Source organism: Neofelis nebulosa, chromosome 7 (assembly GCF_028018385.1).
Source record: "Neofelis nebulosa isolate mNeoNeb1 chromosome 7, mNeoNeb1.pri, whole genome shotgun sequence".
Taxonomy (NCBI): Eukaryota; Metazoa; Chordata; class Mammalia; order Carnivora; family Felidae; genus Neofelis; species Neofelis nebulosa.
Window position 1 is genome coordinate 148,594,952 of NC_080788.1, and position 21,398 is coordinate 148,616,349.

At 40.9% G+C, this 21,398-nt stretch overlaps 1 gene segment (V, D, J or C); it reads right to left on the bottom strand.

Moving 5' to 3' along the window:
* Window positions 1-5,367: 5,367 nt before the first annotated feature.
* LOC131518026 (immunoglobulin heavy variable 3-74-like) overlaps window positions 5,368-21,398 on the bottom strand; it is a 91,985-nt gene continuing 75,954 nt past the window's right edge. Inside the window, 1 exon segment of the V gene segment in view lies at window positions 5,368-5,726. Within this exon segment, the coding sequence occupies window positions 5,368-5,726 (359 nt within the window).

A 21,398-nucleotide genomic window follows, 5' to 3' on the forward strand; every position in this document is an offset into this window, starting at 1 on the left:
GACACATAGACCAATGGAATAGAATAGAAACCCCAAAGATAGACCCACAAAACTAATCTAGACCTGCGAACTAATCTTTGACAAAGCAGGATACAATATCCAATGGAAAAAAAAGAGAGTCTCTTTAACAAATGATGCTGGGAGAACTGAGCAGCAACATGCATAAGGATGAAACTAGACCACTTTTTACACCATTCACAAAAACAAACTAACAATGGATAAAGAACCTGAGTCTGAGACAGGAGACTCAGACTTTCTCCTAGAGGAGAAAGCAGGGAAAAACTCTGACCTCAGCTGCAGCAATTTCTTACTTGACCCAACCCCAAAGGCAAGGGAATTAAAAGCAAAAATGAACTATTGGGACCTCATGAAGATAAAAAGTTTCTGCACCACAAAGTAAACAATCAACAAAACTAAAAGGAAACCAATGGAATGGGAAAGGATATTTGCAAGAGACATATTGGACAAAGGGCTAGTATCCAAAATGTATAGAGAGCTCACCAAAGTCCCCACCTGAAAAACAAATAATCCAGTGAAGAAATGGGCAGAAAACATGAATAGACACTTCTCTAAAGAAGACATCCAGATGGGCATCAGGCACATGAAAAGATGCTCAAAGTCGCTCCTCATCAGGGAAATACAAATCAAAACCACACTGAGATATCACCTCATGCCAGTCAAAGTGGTCAAAATGAACAAAACAGGAGACTATAGATGCTGGAGAGGATGTGGAGAAACGGGAACCCTCTTGCACTGTTGGTGGGAATGGAAACTGGTGCAGCCGCTCTGGAAAACAGTGTGGAGGTTCCTCAAAAAATTAAAAATAGACCTACCCTATGACCCAGCAGTAGCACTGCTAGGAATTTACCCAAGGGGTACAGGAGTGCTGATGCATAGGGGCACTTGTACCCCAACGTTTATAGCAGCACTCTCAACAATAGCTAAATTATGGAAAGAGCCTAAATGTCCATCAACTGACAAATGGATAAAGAAATTGTGGTTTATATACACAATGGAATACTACGTGGCAATGAGAAAGAGTCAAATATGGCCTTTTGTAGCAACATGGATGGAACTGGACAGTGTTATGCTAAGTGAAATAAGTCATACAGATAAGGACATATGTTTTCACTCCTATGTGGATCCTGAAAAACTTAACAGATGACCATGGGGGTGGGGAAGGCAAATAATGGTTGGAGAGGGAGGGAGCCAAAACAGAAGAGACTCTTCAAGACTGAGAACAAACTGAGGGTATATGGGGGGGTGGGACGAGGGGAGGGTGGGTGATGGCCACTGAGGAGGGCACCTGTTGGGATGAGCACTGGGTGTTGTATGGAAACAAATTTGAAAATAAATTTCATATTAAAAAAATGTACTTAGTCCTTTCTCTTTTGTTTTTGCTAAGTATGGCCTCGGTTTATCATTTTTAGTTATGCTTCCAAAACCCAGCTTATAGTTTCATTGATGTGTTCTACTGTTTTTGTTTGTTTCTTTATCATTTATTTCTGGTCTAGTGTTCTTTATTTACCTTCTCCTGCTGGCTTCAGCATTCATTTTCTGTTCATTTCCTAGCTTGTTTAGGTGTAACATGGTTGTGTGTTTGAGATTTTTCTTCTTTCTTGAGTTTGGCCTGTATTGCTATATATTTCCCTCTTCCAACCAGTTTTGCTGCATCCAGATGGTTTGGCACTGGCATGTTTCCGTTTTCGTTTGCTTCCATGTATTTTTTACTGTTTCCTTAATTTCCTGAAAATCTCATACAATCTTTACTACAGTGTCTTTAACTTCATGTATTAGTGGTGTTGCCAAAGGTTTCTTGTGGTTGACTTCAAGTTTCATAGTGTCCTGGTCTGAAAATATGCTTGGTATTATGTCAATCTTTTTGTACTTGTAGAGGGCTGATTTGTGACATAGTATGTGATCTGTTCTGGGGAATGTTCTATGTGCACTCAAAAGGAATGTGTATTCTGCTGTTTAGAATGGAATGTTCTGAATATATCTGTTAAGTCCATTTGGTCCAGTGTGTCTTCCTTAGCCATTGTTTCCTTATTGATTTTCAGCTCAGATGATGTGTCCATTGTTGTAAGTGGAGCATTAAAGTTCTCTATTATTATTATTGTATTATTATCAATTAGTTTCTTTATGTTTCTTATTAACTGATTTATATATATCAGTGGTTACAATTTTAGCATATAAAGATTTAAAGCTTTGTATCTTCTCATTGGATAGACTAGTTTATGATGATATACTGCCTTCCTCATCTCTTGAACAGATTTTGGTTAAAATCTAGTTAGTGTCATACGTGTATGGTGCTACAACTTGCTTTCGACGTCCGTTAGCATGATAAATTGCTATCCCTCCCCTCACTTTCTTTTTTTTTTTTTTTTGTGAATTTAAATATGTTTTTTTTTTTTTTTTTTTTTTTTAATTTTATTTTTTAATATATGAAATTTACTGTCAAATTGGTTTCCATACAACACCCAGTGCTCATCCCAAAAGGTGCCCTCCTCAATACCCATCACCCACCCTGCCCTCCCTCCCACCCCCCATCAACCCTCAGTTTGTTCTCAGTTTTTAACAGTCTCTTATGCTTTGGCTCTCTCCCACTCTAACCTCTTTTTTTTTCCTTCCCCTCCCCCATGGGTTTCTGTTAAGTTTCTCAGGATCCACATAAGAGTGAAACCATATGGTATCTGTCTTTCTCTGTATGGCTTATTTCACTTAGCATCACGCTCTCCAGTTCCATCCATGTTGCTACAAAGGGCCATATTTCATTCTTTCTCATTGCCACGTAGTAACCCTTTGTGTATATAAAACACAATTTCTCAGGGACTCCTTTGAAAATAATTTTATTTCACTTTTTGGAGTTGCTGAGTTCCCGAAGTATACGTTTGAGATGCAATATTTAGTTTTCCTCTTCTTTCCTGCTTCATTTCCCCCATAATTTTATCTTCTATGTCACTTACTCACTCATCTGCTTCTTTCCACCTGAGGTCATTATATACAATCAGTTTCACCTCCCGTTTATAGCATTTGTAACGTTTCAGACTGACAAGTTTTTAGGTCTTTTCTATATGTAGACAGGGTATCCTCCTGTCTTGTTTGCTTTCTTGAAGCACAGCTAGTGTCCGTATGATAGTTTTTAAAAATTCTTTTTACTTATTATAGTTTTTAAAAATTCTGTTTGAGGCATATTTGTTATATGTGTTTTAATTATATCCCTTACAATGACCTTTTATCGTTTATTCTTTTGGAATGCATTCCTCCATCAGTCTGTATGTCTGTCTCTGCATTCTGAAGTTTTTCGGAAAATCCTGTTATGTTTTCTGCTTCTAGAGTAGTGTCTTCATGAGAAGTGTTTACATACTGTTGAGGACCTGATATTCTGGAAGCATTTCTTGCATGTGCTGTGTGCACTGTGCTGTCATGTATTGGCTGCTGTGTCCCTCAAGTCAGTCCTCTGCAGGTTTCTCCTTGCCTCCAGTAGGGAGTTTTTCAACTTTGTCCAGTGTTGTGTTTTAACTAAGTGAGTTTGTTCTGACTGTTAAAAGAGGCTAATTCCTATCTCCCCTAGAAGTGAAGCTTTGCCTCACTATATGGTCAGTAGACTTGGTGCCTGTGGGGGTATATGGTGGTCCTTGGAGGGAGGGGCGTTGTGCTGGTCTGGGTTCCAGGCAGTCTTTTCCTAGTAAGGAAGCATCTGAGTAAGACAAGGGGGGTGGATCTTGGTGTCAGTGGCTCAGCTTCTACTGGGGGGTGCTGTGCTGCTCACTGAACTCTGTCCATGCTGATTGGCGGGGGGAAATATTGGCATCAGCAACCCGTCTAGTCCCTGCAGTTGGAATTCCCAGCCGCCCCTGTTCAGGAAGCCCTCCCACAGAGAGAAAAATCTGTACTCGTTGGTCCCAGTCAGAACCCTGCCTTCACCCTGTCTGTGTCCAAGCCATTGGCCCACCTGGTGGCACAGAGCTCTTATATTTTATATCAGGAGCTCTAGCTGGGTTTCAAAAGTCGAAACTGTATGAACTCAATATTATAGGGACCCCACCGATACTCTGGGAGAGGGTTTTTCTGTGCTGTGGCTGGAGCTGGTTATCCCAGAAGGGCAGTTTCACGAACATTAGGGGCTTGGAGTTCATGGTAAAGAACATCAAGAAGGCAGCGTCCAGTTAGGTGCTCTTAGCAGAGGCTCCAATGCTAATGACCAGGGCAGTGCAATGGTGCCTGTCAGCTCTCGTGTCCCATGAGAGGCAATGCTCCCTCTCCAAAATGCACTCCAAGAAGGGACTGTCTCTCCCTATGCCAGCCAGGGGACCCTCAGATCGCAGTGCCCCCCCATTGGTCTCTGCTCTCCTTCTTCACAGGAGCACTGCCATGCCCACCAGGCTCCACCCCCGTGACAGCATGGACTTCTAAATCTTTAGTCTTTGAACTCCACATTTACAGGAGGTTGACTTCATGATTACCTTATTTTAATCTTGACTGCGTCATGGGTGCCCAGATTAACCACTCCTTCTGAGTATGTCTGATATCTGTTTCCAGAAGAGATTGGCATTTCCATCCATGTTTTCTTTCTGCCTAGGCATCACCCATTCCATTATAGTTCTGAGTAGAACCCGATGCAGAGGGAGGAAGAATTCCCTCATTTTTACTTCCCATGTGCTTGTTTGAACTGGACATTGGTCTCCTCTTGCCCTTGTTCTGAGAGCTACATCATCAGCTCTGCAGGTTCTGAGACTAGAGTATTTCATAATCAGGCGAGAATTACACCATTGGTTTTCCTGGGTCCCCAACTTGTGGCAGTAGATCATGGGACTTCTCAACATATTTTGTCATGGAAACCAATGTGCTTTGGATTCTGTTGCTCAAAGGAATCCTGACTAATACATGGAGATGATTCATCTCTTGTTTAGAGGAATTGAATAAAGCTGTAGCTCATTTAATGTCCTGAGTAGCAAATGCCAGGAGGGAAGTGTCATGTTGTTTGATTGGGACAAGCGATGGGTGAAGATAATGGGGAGCTGTGGGATCCTGTGGTCCTGGCTGCACAGGGAGTGTATCTGGGACTGCTTTAAGGTTCAGCTGTTGTGCCTCAGGAAATCTGTAATTCACTCATGTTGAGGGACAGGAGTAAGCAATGCAAACAACTGTGTCTTTGTGCATGTTAGTGCAGTTTTCCTATGACAACACAGTTGCTAATTCAGAAAGTTAATAGGTAAGCACAGAATCCTGTGTCCAGGAACTGCTGTGTTGAGAGGAAACCCCAGACCCTGACAGGAAACCTGCCTGTATCCTCCAACTGCACCTGCTCCTGGGAACACAAAGCAAAATTGTGCATAGTGTGCGCCCCCTGGTGGTGCTGATCCCCTACCTGCAGGGAGGTTTGTGTCTGGGCTCCCAGTGAGGTCCCCTCACTGTGTCTCTTGCACAGTAATATGTGGCCGTGTCCTCGGTCTTGAGGCTGTTCATCTGCAGATACAGCGTGTTCTTGGCCTTGTCTATGGAGATGGTGAATCGGCCCTTCACGGAGTCTGCGTAGCTTGTGCTACTTCCACTACCACTAATATACGCGACCCACTGCAGCCCCTTCCCTGGAGCCTGGCGGACCCAGTGCATGTAGTAGCTACTGAAGGTGAATCCAGAGGCCACACAGGTGAGTCTCAGGGACCCCCCAGGCTTCACCAGGTCTCCTCCAGACTCCACCAGCTGCTCGTCACACAGGACACCTGCAGACACAAGACATCTTGGTCAGGAAACTGTCACACATTCACTGTTTCGCTCATATCCACTCACAGACTCAGTGTCCCTCGTTCACCATGAATTACCTTTTAAAAGAGCAACCAGGAAAACCCAGCCCAGCACAAACTCCATGGTGAGGTGTGTGTGTTCTGTGCTGATCACAGAATGGGAACACCTGGGACTCCCGGGGCTGGGGCTCCTCTCCCAGCTGCAGGGTTGGAGCTGGACTGGTTTAATCAGCACAGGGAGGGCCCTATTTGCATATCCTCTGACTATATATCAGGCTCCAGACTTAGATTTGTTTCAAATTTAAAACCAGTGTTTGAGAGTCACTTCTAGATCACTTCTTGCAGAAGGGACTGTGACAGTATAAATAATTCTAATCTGTGAACACAGTTATCTTTTCATCTGTGTTTGCCATTTTACATGTCTTTCTCCCAGCACGTCATGTTTGGTGTACTATTTTACTTTTTAGTGAAATTTAATCCTAAATACTTTATTTTGTGCCATATATTTTAATGTGTGTTTATTTTTGTGTGACAGATAGAGGGAAGGAGTGAGAGATCAGAGAGAGAGAAGGGGACAGAGAATCCCAAGCAGGCTCTGCACAATCATTGCAGACCCTGCCTTAGAATTAAACGCAGGAACCATGAGATCATGACCTGAGCCAAAATCAACAGTAGGCCCTTAACGGATTGAGCCACACAGATGCTCCATTTTGCGCCATTTTCAATTGTGTGATTTTGTCATTTTTTTCATATACTATGTTTTAGGTGTGTGGAAATACAACATATTTTTGTATGTTGATTTGTACCCTGAACTTTTCCTGAGTTTATTAGTTCTAATACTTTTTTTATGGAGTTTCTAAGATTTCACTATAAGTTCATGTGATTCTCAAACAAATAATTTTCTTCTTACTGATTTGCATGTCTTTATTTCATTTTCTTACCTAATTTTTATGGGTACATCTTCAACTTGTAGGACCAGAAAGGTTTTTCCTTCTTTGCTTCTGTGTTCTTTGTCTGGTCTAAGGATTCAACTGACATAAGACAGATCTACAGAAGAGAATAAATTTCATTTTGCATGTGCACAAGCTTCCTAATAATATGACATCCAGAGAATGAAGAAAGTAGGTGGCACTTGTGCCTTTTAGAATAAAAAAACAATGGATTTGTGAAGAGTTAACAAGACAGAGATTTGGATTTGGGCAAGTCAATTAGTGAGGAATTAACAAGGCTTGTTTGCACAGCCTTCTTGGTGCTAAAGTTCCCATTTCTAGTGTAAGGATGGTTCTTCCATTCTGGTAGAGGGAAAGGAAGTTTCCCAGGAGAGATTTATTTCCTGCTCTCAAGGGGACAAAGGAGGGTCACAGTTTCCTTAGACTAGCTGTTACTCAAGTGACTTTCCTCCAGATAAGCCATGTGACAAGATGACATACATTGGGTGCCATATTTTACTGTCTTCATGTTACCATGCGGAATACCTATGTAGGGAATGAGAATCCTTGCCCGGCTCCTAATATGACAGGAAAAGCGTCAGTTTTTCACTGTTAAATATGCTGTCAGCTGTGGGCTTTTCATGTACGGCCACAATTTTGTGGAGGTAATTTCTTTCTTTCCCTCAGTTGCTGAGATTTTTTAATAATGACAATTTGTTGAATTTTGTCTCGTTTTATATATATCAATAGATGATGATATAGGTGATCAATAGATGTGACTGCATTGTCACATATGACCCTTTCATTGTGCTGTTGCATTCACTATGCTAGGAGTTTTGCATGTATGTCCATCTGAGATATTGGCCTTTAGTTTCTCTTAAGGTGTCTTTTGATTTCACATCATAGTAAGGTTGGTCTTGTAGATGAGTTGGGGCGTATTCCTTTCTTTTCAGTTTTTGGTAAGAGTCTGAGAGGTATTGGCATTAAATATCCTTTATATTTTGATACAGTTCATAGATAAAGTCCTCTGTTACCAAGCTGAATTTTTTTCTTTAGGGGCGGGATATGATTAGATTATAGATTCAATCTTACTTGCTTTAATTCTGTTAATTTTCTATTTCTTCATGTACAGTCTTGTGGATTGTATAACTCTAGAAACTGCCTAGTTGCCCCTTAGTAATCTAATAATGGGTCTATAATTATCTAGGGATTTTCTGTTATTGTTCTTCACTTCTTTGGTATCAGTTATGTCCCCTCCTTAATTCTGATTGTATCTGTTTGAGTTTTACTTATTTCCTAGTAGAGATGCTTTTTCAATTGCATTTAGCTTTCCAGATATCAATTTCGATTTGTTAATTTTTTGTATTATTACACTCCTTATTCCTTTTATCTGTTCTAATAATTTCTAATGTTAGTTGAGTTAATAAAAATGCCAATGAATGTATCTGGGAAATTCTTATTTATATGGCACCACAAAGCACACAGAAGTGAGAAAGCAATCCTGAGAAAGAAGAACAAACCTGGAGACAGCACACATCCTCCTTTCTAAGTATATTGCAGAGGTACATTGTCTATAACACTGTGCTGCTGGCACAGTCAGACACACAGACCAGTGGAGCAGATTACAGAGACCAGAGTGAAATGTGTCTGGATGCAGTCAGCATATCCTCCATGAGATTTCATAGAATTAAAATTAGGGAAAAAATGGCCTCTATCACAAATGGTTTTGAATTCCAGTGAGTAAAATAATGACACTTGGTCCTTATCTTATACCATACAGATATGTAGACCCCCATTCAGCCCCTTCCCTGGAGTCTGGCAGACGCACCTCATCAATTAGCTACTGAAGGGGAATCTAGAGACTGCACAGGAGAGTCTCAGGAACCCCCTCCCCTGCCAGGCATCATCAGGTCTCCCCCTGACTCCAACAGCCCTACTTCACACAAGACATCTACAGACACAAGTCAGGAAAATGTCACACATCCACTGTTTCTCTCACTCATATCCACTAACATAGTCAGTGTTTCTTGTTCATCATGAATTACTGTTTAAAATAGAACCACGGAAAACCAAAGTGAACCCAAAGTCCATGGTGAGATGTCTGTGTTCTGTTCTGATCACTGAATGTGAACACTTAGGGGCTGAGGCTCTTCTCCCAGCTACAGTTTCAGGGATGGGAGGGTTTAATCAGCATACAGATGTCCTTTGACAATACAGTAAATTTTGCAACAGAATCCTCAAGAAGCCAGTGACCTTTGGCAGGTGTAAGGGATGGGGCAGTGTTTGGTGTCACAATATCTTTCAGGACATTGTGATGTATTAATTTGTGATTTTGCTGCAGTGATTATAAGTACCCATGATAATCCTTATTTTCACATATGCACCCAAACACTTGAGGTAAGAATCAGTATACCACCATTGTACAGGTTAACAGATACACTGCGGCAGAGATGGATTGTGTGCGTGTCCAAGATCACGTATGAGGTGAGAGTAGTCCCAGTATCTGGACCTGTGCTCCCCATCGGAGGACCCATCTGCCTCCTGAACCACATGCAGGACAAGGCTGGACATTCCAGTGAGGTTTGCAGGTTCCTGACCTTCTAGAAGTCCCAGGAGAGTGATGGATGGAAGCCAGGTCCATTCTGTCACAAATTGGAGAGAGTGAGAAGCCTCGACAGAGACTCACAGAGCTGATGTAGATGCCAGGGGTTTTCTACAAACACAAGGGGTCATTTACACATGAACCCTATGTGGACATCAACAGAAACCCTCAATATGGAGCCTCTGGGTGGCTCAGTTGGTTAAGTGTCCGATTTTGACTCAGGTCATGGTCTCACAGTTTATGAGTCTGAGCCTTGTGTCGTGCTCTGTGCTGACAGCTCAGAGCCTGGAGACTGCTTCATATTCGGATACTGTGTCTCCTCTCTCTCTCTTCCCCTTGCCCGCTCGTAGTCTGTCTCTTTCTCCCATACCAATAAATAAAAATTAAAAAAGGAAAGCTTCAATAACGTTAAAATGGTTGAATTTTATTAAAATATGTTGAAGGCAAAACACCTGAGATCAGGAAGGATGATGTTAATTAAAATATTTCTTCATCTATGACATGGAGATCATTATTCTTCTAAACTCTTGTTAATGTGATAATGATCAAAGATGTATTTATCCCAGTGTCTGACCCTGGGAAAATCTGTGTATTCCCCTTATCATGGTTTATTTAAACAGGGAGGACACTTGTGTGTTTCCACAGCTTTTACAAACTCTTTGCTGTGTTTATGTCAGAAGAAGTGTGCAGAGGCTGGATCTGAAAGCCCTTGAGAGGAGACCAGTCCTCAACCAATCTCTTGTCCTGGATCATGAGCTCCCTGGTCTCTGAGTTCCCCCTGGTGGTTGTGATTGCCCCCGGTGGTCCCCGTGCTCCTGTGGTTTCACAGACCCCTGCAGAGTTACAGTGACTCCTTTATTCCCCTCCCCATTTATGCAACATGCAATGGTGAGACCCTTCCATCATGAGCACTGCAGACCCTTCTGTTCACAGGATGACTCCTCCTACATATTTTCCATCTTTGAACCCTTCACTCTGCTTTTTGCCTATAAATATACAGTTATATTTCCTTTAATCATTGGTGAGCAACAATCTTGAATAGTTATCCTTATCAGCTGGCAAGAGTCAGAAGAACTTTTCATTTGATAATCGAGAGAACAAAAGAAAGATTTTTGGGCTCAGAAATTCTACTTTCATGAAACTGGGATAAATGTGCTCAGCTTCAAACATGCACCACCTTTAAGAAAAAAGGAAGTGTCAATCCCAGAGACAAGTTGGAGTCTGAGATTCAGAGCATTCTGTCTTTGAACCTAACGGGTTTCCCCAGATTGATAATCAAATTGTTTCTTGTTGGTGATGCACTTCTAAATTACACTGTATTTCTTCTGGCATGGGAATGTCAGTACCTCTTATGTAATGGTTACCATGCAGAAGCATTCAGAAAATCAAAAATGGTTTTCTAGAAATGCAGGTCGGCTGATGGAGAGGGTTTCACCCCAGGATGGAAGGTACCACGGTCTCACCCTACCCAAGCTACATGGTTAGATTTGGGGTTTTAGAGGTAGTGAAATTTAGGTACGTTTTGGACTTGACTTAATATGTAATGATTTGACATGTTGGAGGATTTGGGGGTGTGGTAATGTGAGTGTCATGTGGGATGGAGGTGAACTTTCCCTGACATCAGTGTGGACTGTGGTCATCTATGTCATTCTTGAACCTGTGTAGAATAACTTATGTGGCCAAAGGGACTTGTCACATGAGATTAATTTTGAGACATTGATATTACTGCCATGTGTATGAGTCTGGGGATGGCGTTCAGGACACAGATGGGCAGTCACCAAGTGTCCGTCTCGGAACTGAGATGAGGAGGTCCTGAAGACAGCACATCTGTGGGAGGGAATACCTTGAGAATTGTGGGATGAAACCCGTCATCACCAGGCACAGACACTTTCTTGCATGAAGTCCATGTCTCCCTCTGAATCTGAGTGTTAACCGAACCCAGGTGGATATGCATGGATGTCCCCCAAATGCTCTGAGGTGAAGAGAAACAGTAAGGAAAGAAACATGAAGAAAGATAACAACAAGGAAAGACATATAAAGGTGTCATTGCCATTGAGAGAGGACTTCTGGGGCTGACATGCATCCTGTTTTATGCAGCCTTGATTGGACGATGTTGGACACTACAAGTGGAGGTCAGAGGCAGCTCTATAAACTGGGCTCTGGGATGTAAGAACAGAATCATAGCCACCCTCAAAGCTGACTGTATTGTGGACTAGTGACATGACTCGGGAGGTCCCTCACCTGAGGGTAAAGAGATGTTCTGGCCACCCTGTGGCCCCTCCACCCTCTGAGGTCACTCCCTCCAGATGTTATATGTTCACAGCTTCTATTGTATGTGAAATGTACCCTCTCTCAGTAAGGCGATGGTCCACTGCTGGTTCTGGGAGGATCCATCCTTGTGACCTTGTCTCTGGTATAAACCTCTTCTCTGTCTTCTAAGATGAAAGCAAAGTTCCCCTTAACATGCAGCTAAAATCCAATATTGTGCCCTCATTTGGATCCAGTTATTTTTTGCTGTAAATCACTAGTGAAATTGTCATCTGTTTGGAAATTCCCTTCAGAAGCAAGTACTGGAATACATGGGTGGTGTCAGGTGGTGTAGACCAGTGGAACAGCCCATGTAAACATGCATCCTCAAGGCTGAGCTTGTTCCCTAGTGAGGAATGGGAAGTACAAGGAATGCCAGGTGACACTCGTCTGTGCTTCTTAAGTACCCAACAGACCTGGGTGAACGGGCCTGCTCCAGGAGCAAGGACGTCTACACCCAGGCAATACATAGATGCCAGCTGTCTAGACAGACTGCGCATGAGATGTGGTCACAGAGGAGCTGGGAAGGGCAGCTGGGGTTTGAATTCCAAGTCACGTGGCACCAACATTGGGAATCATGAGTATGTTTGTTAATTAATGTCCACTACCAGTTAGGGATAAAATGGGTAAATGCAAGTTGTTAGACTCACTGCCCTAGATCCCATTGGTTATGACCATTTGTAACAACATTTGTCCCCTTCCTTTTTTCCCCTGTTTTTTAATGTCTGAAGATTTTATTTATTTACATCTTTGTTAGTTAACATGTAGTGTCGTTTTAGTTTTGGGAATAAAATTTAGTGATTCATCACATACATTAACACCCAGTGCACATCACAACAAGTGACCTACGTAATCTCCATCACCCGTTTAGCTATTTGAATCAGAATTTTTGTGTCCTTTGTGTAAATACCTTGTAGAGAAATTGGTGGGACATAAGGCAATTCTATTTTAACTTTTTAAACTCTTCTCCAGTGTGGTCACACCACTTTGCATGCCCACCAAGAGTATAGGAAGGTTCCTCTGTCTCCACATCCTTGCCCATATCTGTTGTTTCCTGAATTGTTCATTTTAGCCATTCTGACAGGTGTGAGGTGGTATCTTATCATGATTTTGAATCATTTGAATCATCATTTTTTGCTTTTGTTTTCCTTGCCTCTAGAGGCATGTCTATTAAGAATTTGCTGAGGTCGAGGTCAAAGAGGTTTCTGCCTGTTTTCTCTTATAGATATTGAGGCTTTTTGGTCTTACATTTAGGTTTTTCATCCATTTTGAATATATTTTTGTGTTTGCTGTAGGAAAGTGTTCCAGATTCAATCTTCCTCATGTTACTATCCAGTTTTCCCAGCACCATTTGCTGAACAGACTGTTCAGCACATCTGGTTCTCTATTCTGTCCCATTCATGTATGTGTCTATTTTTGTGCCAGTACCATGCTTTCTTGATGATTACAGCTTCGTAATACAGCTTGAAGTCTAGAATTGTGATGCCTCCAGCTTTGGATTTCTCTTTCAACATTGCTCTGCCTATTCGGTGTTTTCTGGTTTTATACAAATTTTCAAATTCTTTGTTCTTTTTCTGTGAAGAATGTTGGTGTTATTTTGGTAAGGATCACATTGAATGTGTAGATTGCTTTGGGTAGTATTGATATTTTACCAATATTTGTTTCCCAATCCATGACCATGGAATGCTCTTCCTTTGTGTCTTGTGTAATTTGCTTCATATGCTTTCTATAGTTTTTAGCATACAGATCTCTAACATCTTTGGTTAGGTTTATTCCTAGGTATGTTATGATTTTTGGTGCAATTGTAAATGGGTCTGATTCCTTAATGTCTCTCTTTTCTGCTTCATTTTTGGTGTATGTATATAGTGCCAATAACTTGATGTTGTCTTTGTATCCTACAACTTTTCTGAGTTTTGTCTCCGCCCTAGAAGTCTTTTGGTGGAACCTTTTGGATTTTCCACATAGAGTATCATGTAATCTTCAAAGAGTGAACGTGTGACTTATTCCTTTCAAATGTCTTCGCGTTTTATTTCTTTTCATTGTTTGATTGCAGAGGCTAAGCCTTCTAGTACTACGTTGAACAAAATTAGTGACAGTGTATATCCCTGTCATGTTCCTGACCATATGTGGAGAGCACTCAGTGTTTCCCCATTGAGGATGACGTTAACAGTGCGTGTTTTGTATATGGCCTTTATGTCGTTGAAGAATTTTCCATCTATCTTTACTTGCTTGATGGTTTTTATCAAGAAAAGATAGTGTAGTTTATCAAATGCTTCTCTGCATTTATTGAAAGGATCATTTGGGTCTTATTCTATTATTGATATGGTGTATAACTTTGATTGATTGTTAATATTGATCCATCCTTGCACCCCAGGAATAAATCCGACTTCATCCTGGTAAATGATTCTTTTAATGTACTGTTGGATTCAATTTGTAAGTATGTTGTTGATAATTTTTGCATCCATGTTCACCTGGGCAATTGGTCTGTAATTCTCCTTTTCTAATTCTTCCTGTTGAAAGTTTGGTAGTTTACATGTTTCTGGGAATTTATTCATTTCTTCCAGATGGCCTAATTGGTTGGTATATAGTTTTTCATAATATTCTCTTATAATTGATTGTATTTCTGGTGTTGGTTGTGATCTGTCCCATGAAATTCATGATTTTGTCTCTTTGGGTCCTTTTTCTTTTCTGTTTGAATAATCTGGTCCAGGAAGTTCAATTTTATTCATTCTTTAAGAAAGCAACCTAAAAGTTTTGTTGATCTGTTCTACTGTTTTTGTTTCTTTCTATGCCATTTATAGGTACCCTATGATTGTTTACCCTCCTCGTCTGACTTTAGGCTTCATTTGCTCTTCCTTTTCTAGCTTCTTTAGGTGTAAAGTGGTTGTGTGTTTAAAATTTTATTTTTATTGCGTTAGGCCTGTACTGCTATATACTTCCATCTTAAATCTGCTTTTGCTGCATCCCACAGTATTTGGACCGTCAACGCTAACATTTTCATTTGCTTCCATGTATTTTTATTTCTTCTTTAGTTTCCTGGTTAACCGCTTTATTCTTCAGTACGATGGTCTTTTACTCCAACTATTAGTGGTGTTTCCAAATTTTTCCCTGTGGTTGACTCCAAGTTTCCTAGTGTTCTGATCTGAAAATATGCATGCCATAGTCTCAATCTTTTTGTACTTGTAGGGGCTGATTTATGACCCAGTGTGTGATCTATTCTGGAGAATGTTCCATGTGCACTCGACAAGAATGTATTCTGCTGCTTTAAGATGGAATGTTTTGAATATATCTGTTAAGTCCATCTGGATGTATGTCATTCAAAGCCATTGTTTCCTTCTTGATTTTCTTCTCACATGATCTGTTCATTGTTGTAAGTGGGGTGTGAAAGTCCCCTACTACTAGTGTATTATTATCCATGAGTTTTTTTATGTCATTAATTGCTTTACATATTTCAGTGCCCCAATTTGTGGTCATAAATATTTACAGTTGTTAGTGCTTCTTGTCGGATAGACCACTTTAGGATATAATGCCCTTCTTCATCTCTTTTTGCAGTCTTTGTATCTTAAATCTAGGTTGCCTGATATGAATATTGTACTAGAGCTTTCTTTTTATGTCCAGTAGCATGATAAATTGTTCTGCAACCCCTCACTTTCAATCAACAGGTATCTCTAGGTCTCAAAGGAGTCTTTTACAGGCAGAATATACATGGATCTTGTTTTTTTAACCCATTCTGATACCCTGTGTCTTTTGACTGGACTTTTTAGTTCATTTACATTCACAGTGATTACTGAAAGATATGATATTAGTGTAATTGTGTTATCACAATGTTTTTGTAAAGTAATTTTTTTTTTCCGGAGATTTTCTCTGTTCCTTTCTAGTGTTTGTTGCTTTTGGTCTTTCTTTCCCACTCAAAGAGTCCCCTTTAGTATTTCTTGCAGGGTTGGGTTAGGGGTCACAGACTCCTTTAGATTTTGTTTGTCTGGGAAGCTCTTTATCTCTCCTTCTTCTCAATGACAAACTTCCTGGATAAAGTATTCTTGCCTGCCTATTTTTTTCCCATTCAGCGCATTGAATGTATGATGACACTCCCTTCTCTCTTGGTAAGTTTCTGTGAAGGGAACTAACCTTATTTGCCTTGCCTTGTTAGGGACTTCTTTTCTCTTGCTGCTTTTAGGATTTTTCCTTTATCTCTATATTATGTCCATTTTCTATGATTTCTCTTGGTAATGGCCTACTTTTGTTGATTTTGATAGGAGTTCTCTGTGCCTTCTGGATTTGGATGTTCATTTCCTTCCTTGGGTTAAGGCAACTTTCAGCTACAATTTGCACAAATAAACCTTCTGTCGCTTTTTCCCTCTCTTCTTTTGGGACTCCTATGAAAGGAATTTTACTACACTGTACAGAGTGGCTGAGTTCTCTAAGTCTACGTCCATAACCCAAGAAGTTAGTTTACCCTCTCTTTTCTGATTCCTTATTTTCCATAATTTTATCTTCTATATCACTTAGTCATTCCTCTGCTGCTTACACCCATTATTATGTGCAGTAAGCATCATGTCTCTTTCATAGCATTTTTAAATTTCACCGTTGACCAGTTTTTATGCCTTTAATCTCTGTGGTATGCATATCCTTGATGTCTTCTATGCTGTTCTCAAGCCCATCCATTATCCTTACTATTGTTGTTTTAAGTTCTGTTTTAGGCATATTCCTTATATCTGTTTTGATCAGATCCCTGGATATGATCCTTTCTTGTTCTCTCTTTGGGGATGAATTCCTCCATATAGTCATATTGTCTAGGTCTCTGTGTTCTTCTGTGTTTTAGAAAACCTGTTATGTTTTCTGCTTCTGAGAGTCATGGCTACATTAAGAAGAGTTCATATGCTGTACGGAGACTGGCGCTTCAGGAAGGGTTTGTGGTGAGTGCTGTGTGCACTGTGTTCTTGCGTTTTGGTGTCTTGGTAAGTGGGCATCACCCAATCCATTACGGTTATGAATAGAATAAAAATAAAAGTGAAGCAAATTCTCTCATTTTTACTTCTTGTGTGCCTGCTTGAGCTGTAACATTGGCTTCGTCTTGCCCTTGGAGTGAAAGTTAAACCATCAGGTCCCCACGTTCTCAGACTTGACACTAGTTTGGAATCAGATGAGAATTACACCACTGATTTACTGGGTATCCAGCATGTGATAGTATATCATGGGACTTCTCAGCCTATTTAGTCATGTAAGCCAATGTGCTATGTGTTCTGTTCCTCAGGATTATCCTGACTAATACATGTAGATGCTTTTTCTCTTGTAGTTTCAAGTATTTGAAGAAAACTGTAACACATATAAAGTTCTGAGAAGCAAAGTGACATGAATGAAGTGTCATGGTGTTTGACTGGGACAAGAGCAGGGTGAGGATAACGAGGAGCTTTGGGATCCTGTGGTCCTAGATGCAAAGTGAGCGCACCTGGGACTCCTGTAAATGTTCAGTGGATGTGCATCAGGATACGTGTAAACCATTGATATTTAGTACAAGGGTAAGCAATTGTAAGAGACTCTATCTCTCATTCATGTGAGTATAGTTTTCCTGGTAAAACAAACTTTGTAAACCAGATCCAAGTAGGTAAGCACAGAATCATGTGTCCAGAGAGGCTTCCTGGGGGAAACTGCTGTATGGAGAGGAAGCCCCAGGCCATGGCACAAAACCTTCCAACAACCCCTACCTGCACTTGCTCCTGGGAACACAAACAGAATGGTGCATAGTGTGCACCCCCTGGCGGTCCTGATCTTCTTCTACAGGGTGGTTTGTGTCTGGGCTCACAGTGACAACCCCTCACTGTGTCCTTGCACAGTAATACATGGCCGTGTCTGCAGACCTCTGACTGCTTAGCTCCATGTAGGCTGTGTTTGTGGATGTGTCTGCTGTCAGAGTGAGTGTGCCCTGGAACTTCTGTGCATAGCTTGTAGAATCATCTTCAGGGTCAATGCTTCCCATCCACTCAAGCCCTTGTGCAGGACCCTGTCGCACCCAGTGCATATAGTAATCAGTGAAGCTGTATCCAGATGCTTTGCAGAAGATCTTCAATGATGCCCCAGGCTTCCTCACTTCAGTCCCAGACTCCGCCAGCAAAACCTGGGAGTGCACGCCTGTAGAGAGGGGACAGGAGTGGATGAAATCAATGTTGACTGGTCCTGGTCCTCTCCTGTGTCCAGGGGCTTGGCTGACCCTTAGCTGTCGCCACTGCCACCAGGTAGAGGATTCTCCAGCTCCAGTCCATTGTGAGGGGATGTGTCTCAGGGTCTCCGGTAGAGGATGGCGTTGTACGGTGATGCTCTCAGGGCACAGACACACCCATACTTAACCTAGTGCTCTGAGGACTATTTGCATAGTCATGAGACAGAGTATTTCATACACAGGACCAGAACCATCTGGAGACGGTCCCAGAGACCGTGTACATTGGGACTCAGAGAGCACCAGTCTAATCCTTGTTTGAGGACATGGGTCCTTGGCCAGGTTCCTGAACTGTGTGCAGAGTGAGCTCCTGCCACTGAGTGATAAGACCTTACAGAAAATTCTCCCCATTGTGGACCAGTATTGAATGAGGCAGAGACCACCTGAACCTGTTGTTGGCTCTGATATCTGAACATCTTATTCCTGGAGAAGCGTGTCTCCAAACTGCTCCACAAAATCGGGTAATAAATGCATCCTGGCTTCCATCTCTTAGATGAAGATATCTACAAGCCCTGGACTAGAAGCGTCAAGTGTCTTCTCACTGCCTGAGTTCATTAAATGCTCTGATGGAACAGGATATTTAAACACCCTTTAGCATCCATCATCCTGCTCATATTTTAGATTGCTTTCTGGAAAAGGAAACACTGGCTTCTGACAGGAAAGCCTTCCTCACCCCTTGTGCACCTACTCACCTGGGGTAGCAGCCTGGTGCTGGGTAGTACTGAAAGCTCCCTGCAGTCTAGGCCCGGCCCTGCAGGGAGGTTCCTGTCAAGACTCACAGGACATTTATTCCAGTGTCTCTACTCCAGCATTACATGGTGGAGGGGAGCAGAATGTGCCACCCCAAATATGCCACTGGAATGAAACATGCTTGAGAAACAGCCAGTGCAGAGACGCACTGACCATCCTTTGTTCCCTAAACAAAATATAAATCTCCTATGTGAAATACATCCTTTTTGTACAAGGAGGGGAGAAATGTCCTTAGCACCAGAAAAAGGAATTTAGGCCCCAGAATGCTGTGCAGAGAAACCTTAGTTCTTCACTATTGTAGTAGCACTAAGCACATTGAAGCTGTCATGTTTTCCCCATTGAGGATGATATTAGTTTTGGGTCATTCATATATGGCTTTTATGATCTCGAGGTATGCTCCTTCTATCCCTACTTTCTTGAGGGTTTTTAGCAAGAAAGGATGCCGTATTTTGTCGAATGCTTTCTGCATCTATGGAGAGGGTCATATGGTTCTTGTCCTTTCTTTTATTGATGTGATGAATCATGTTGTTTTGCAGATATTGAACCAGCCCTGCATCCCAGGTATAAATCCCACTTGGTCGTGGTGAATAATTTTTTTAATGTATTGTAGGATCTGGTAGGCTAATATCTTGCTGAGGATTTTTGCATCCATGTTCATCAGGGAAATTGGTCTATAGTTCTCCTTTGTAGTGTGGTGTCTGTTTGCTTTTGGAATCAAGGTAACTCTGGCTTCAGAAAGAGTTTGGAAGTTTTCCTTACATTTCTATATTTTGGAACAGCTTCAAGACAATAGGTGTTAACTTTTCCTTAAATGTTTGGTAGAATCCCCTGGAAAGCCATCTGGCCCTGGACTCTTGTTTTTGACAGATTTTTGATTACTAATACTATTTCCTTACTGGTTATTGGTCGGTTCAAATTTTTATATTTCTTCCTGTTTCAGTTTGGTAGTGTATATGTTTCTAGGAATTTTCCCATTTCTTCCAGATTGCCCATTTTATTGGCATATAATTGATCATAATATTCTCTTATTATTGTTTTTATTTCTGTTGTGTTGGTTGTGATCTTTCCTCTGTCATTCTTGATTTTACTTATTTGCATCCTTTCCTTTTTCTTTTTGATCAAACTGGCTAGTGGTTTATCAATTTTGTTCATGCTTTCAAAGAACCTGCTTCTGGTTTCATTGATTTGGTCTACTGTTTTGTTTTGTTTTTTTTTTTGGTTTCGGTAGCATTAATTTCTTTTGTAATCTTTATTATTTCCTGTCTTCTGCTGGTTTTGGGTTCTATTTGCTGTTCTTTTTCCAGCTCCTTAAGGTGTAAGGTTAGGTTGTGTATCTGAGATCTTTCTTCCTTTTTTAGGAAGGCCTGGAATGCTATATACTTTCATCTTATGACCACCTTTGCTGCGTCCCAGAGGTTTTGGGTTGTGGTGTTATCATTTTAATTGACTTCCATATACTTTTTAACTTCCTCTTAACTGCTTGGTTAGACCATTCATTCTTTAGTAGGATGTTCTTTATTCTCCAAGTATTTTTACCTTTCGAAATTTTTTCTTGTGGTTGATTTTGAGTTTCACAGCATTGTGGTCTGAAAATATGCACTGTATGATCTTAATCTTTTTGTACTTACTTAGGGCTGATTTGTGTCCCAGTATATGGTCTATTCTGGAGAACGTTCCATGTGCGCTGGAGAAGAATGCATATTCTGATGCTTTAGGATGAAATATTCTGAATATATCTGTTAAGTCCATCTGGTCCAGTGTGTCATTCAAAGCCATTTTTTCCTTGTCAATTTTTTGTTGAGATGATCTGTCCATTGCTGTGAGTGGGGTGTTGAAGTCTCCTAATATTATGGTATTACTATCAGTGAGTTTCTTTATGTTTGTGATTAATTGATTTATATATTTATGTGCTCTCCCATTTGGCACATAAATGTTTACGATTATTAGGTCTTCTTCATCTATAGACCCCTTGATCATGATATAATGCCCTTCTGCATCTCTTGATACAGTATTTTTAAGTCTAGATTGTCTGATATAAGTATGGCTACTCGGGCTTTCTTTTGTTGACCATTAGCATGATAGATGGTTCTCCATCCCTTTATGTTCAATCTGAAGGTGTCTTTATGTCTAAAGTGCATCTCTTGTGAACAGTGTATAGATGGATCTTGTTTTCTTATCCATTCCGTTACCCTATGTCTTTTGATTGGGGCATTGAGTCCACTGAGGTTTAGAGAGAGTACTGAAAGATATGAGTTTATTGCCATGATGATGCTTGTAGAGCTGGAGTTTCTGATGGTGTTCTCTGGTCCTTTCTAATCTTTCTTGTTTTGTATATATATATATATATATATATATATATATATATATATATATATATATTTTTTTTTTTTTTCCATCTTTTGTCCCCTGAGAGAGTCCCCCTTAAAATTTTTTTCAGGGCTGGTTTAGTGGTCAAAAACTCTTTTAATTTTTGTTTGTCTGGGAAAATTTTATCTCACCTTATATTTTGAATGACAGCCTTCCTGGATAAAGAATTCTTGTCTGCATACTTTTCTGATTCAGCACACTGAATAGACTCCGCCACTCCTTTCTGGCCTGCCAAGATTCTGTGGATACGTCTGCTGCAAACTTGATCTGTCTTCCCTTGTATGTTAGGGACTTTTTTGTCCTTGCCGCTTTCATGATTCTCTCCTTGCCTGAGTATTTTGTGAATTTGACTATGATATGCCTTGTTGCTGGCCAGTTTTTGTTGAATCTAATGGGGGTCCTCTGTGCTTCCTGGATTTTGATGTCTGTGTCTTTGCCCAGGTTAGGAAAGTTTTCCGCTATGATCGGCTCACATAACCCTTCTA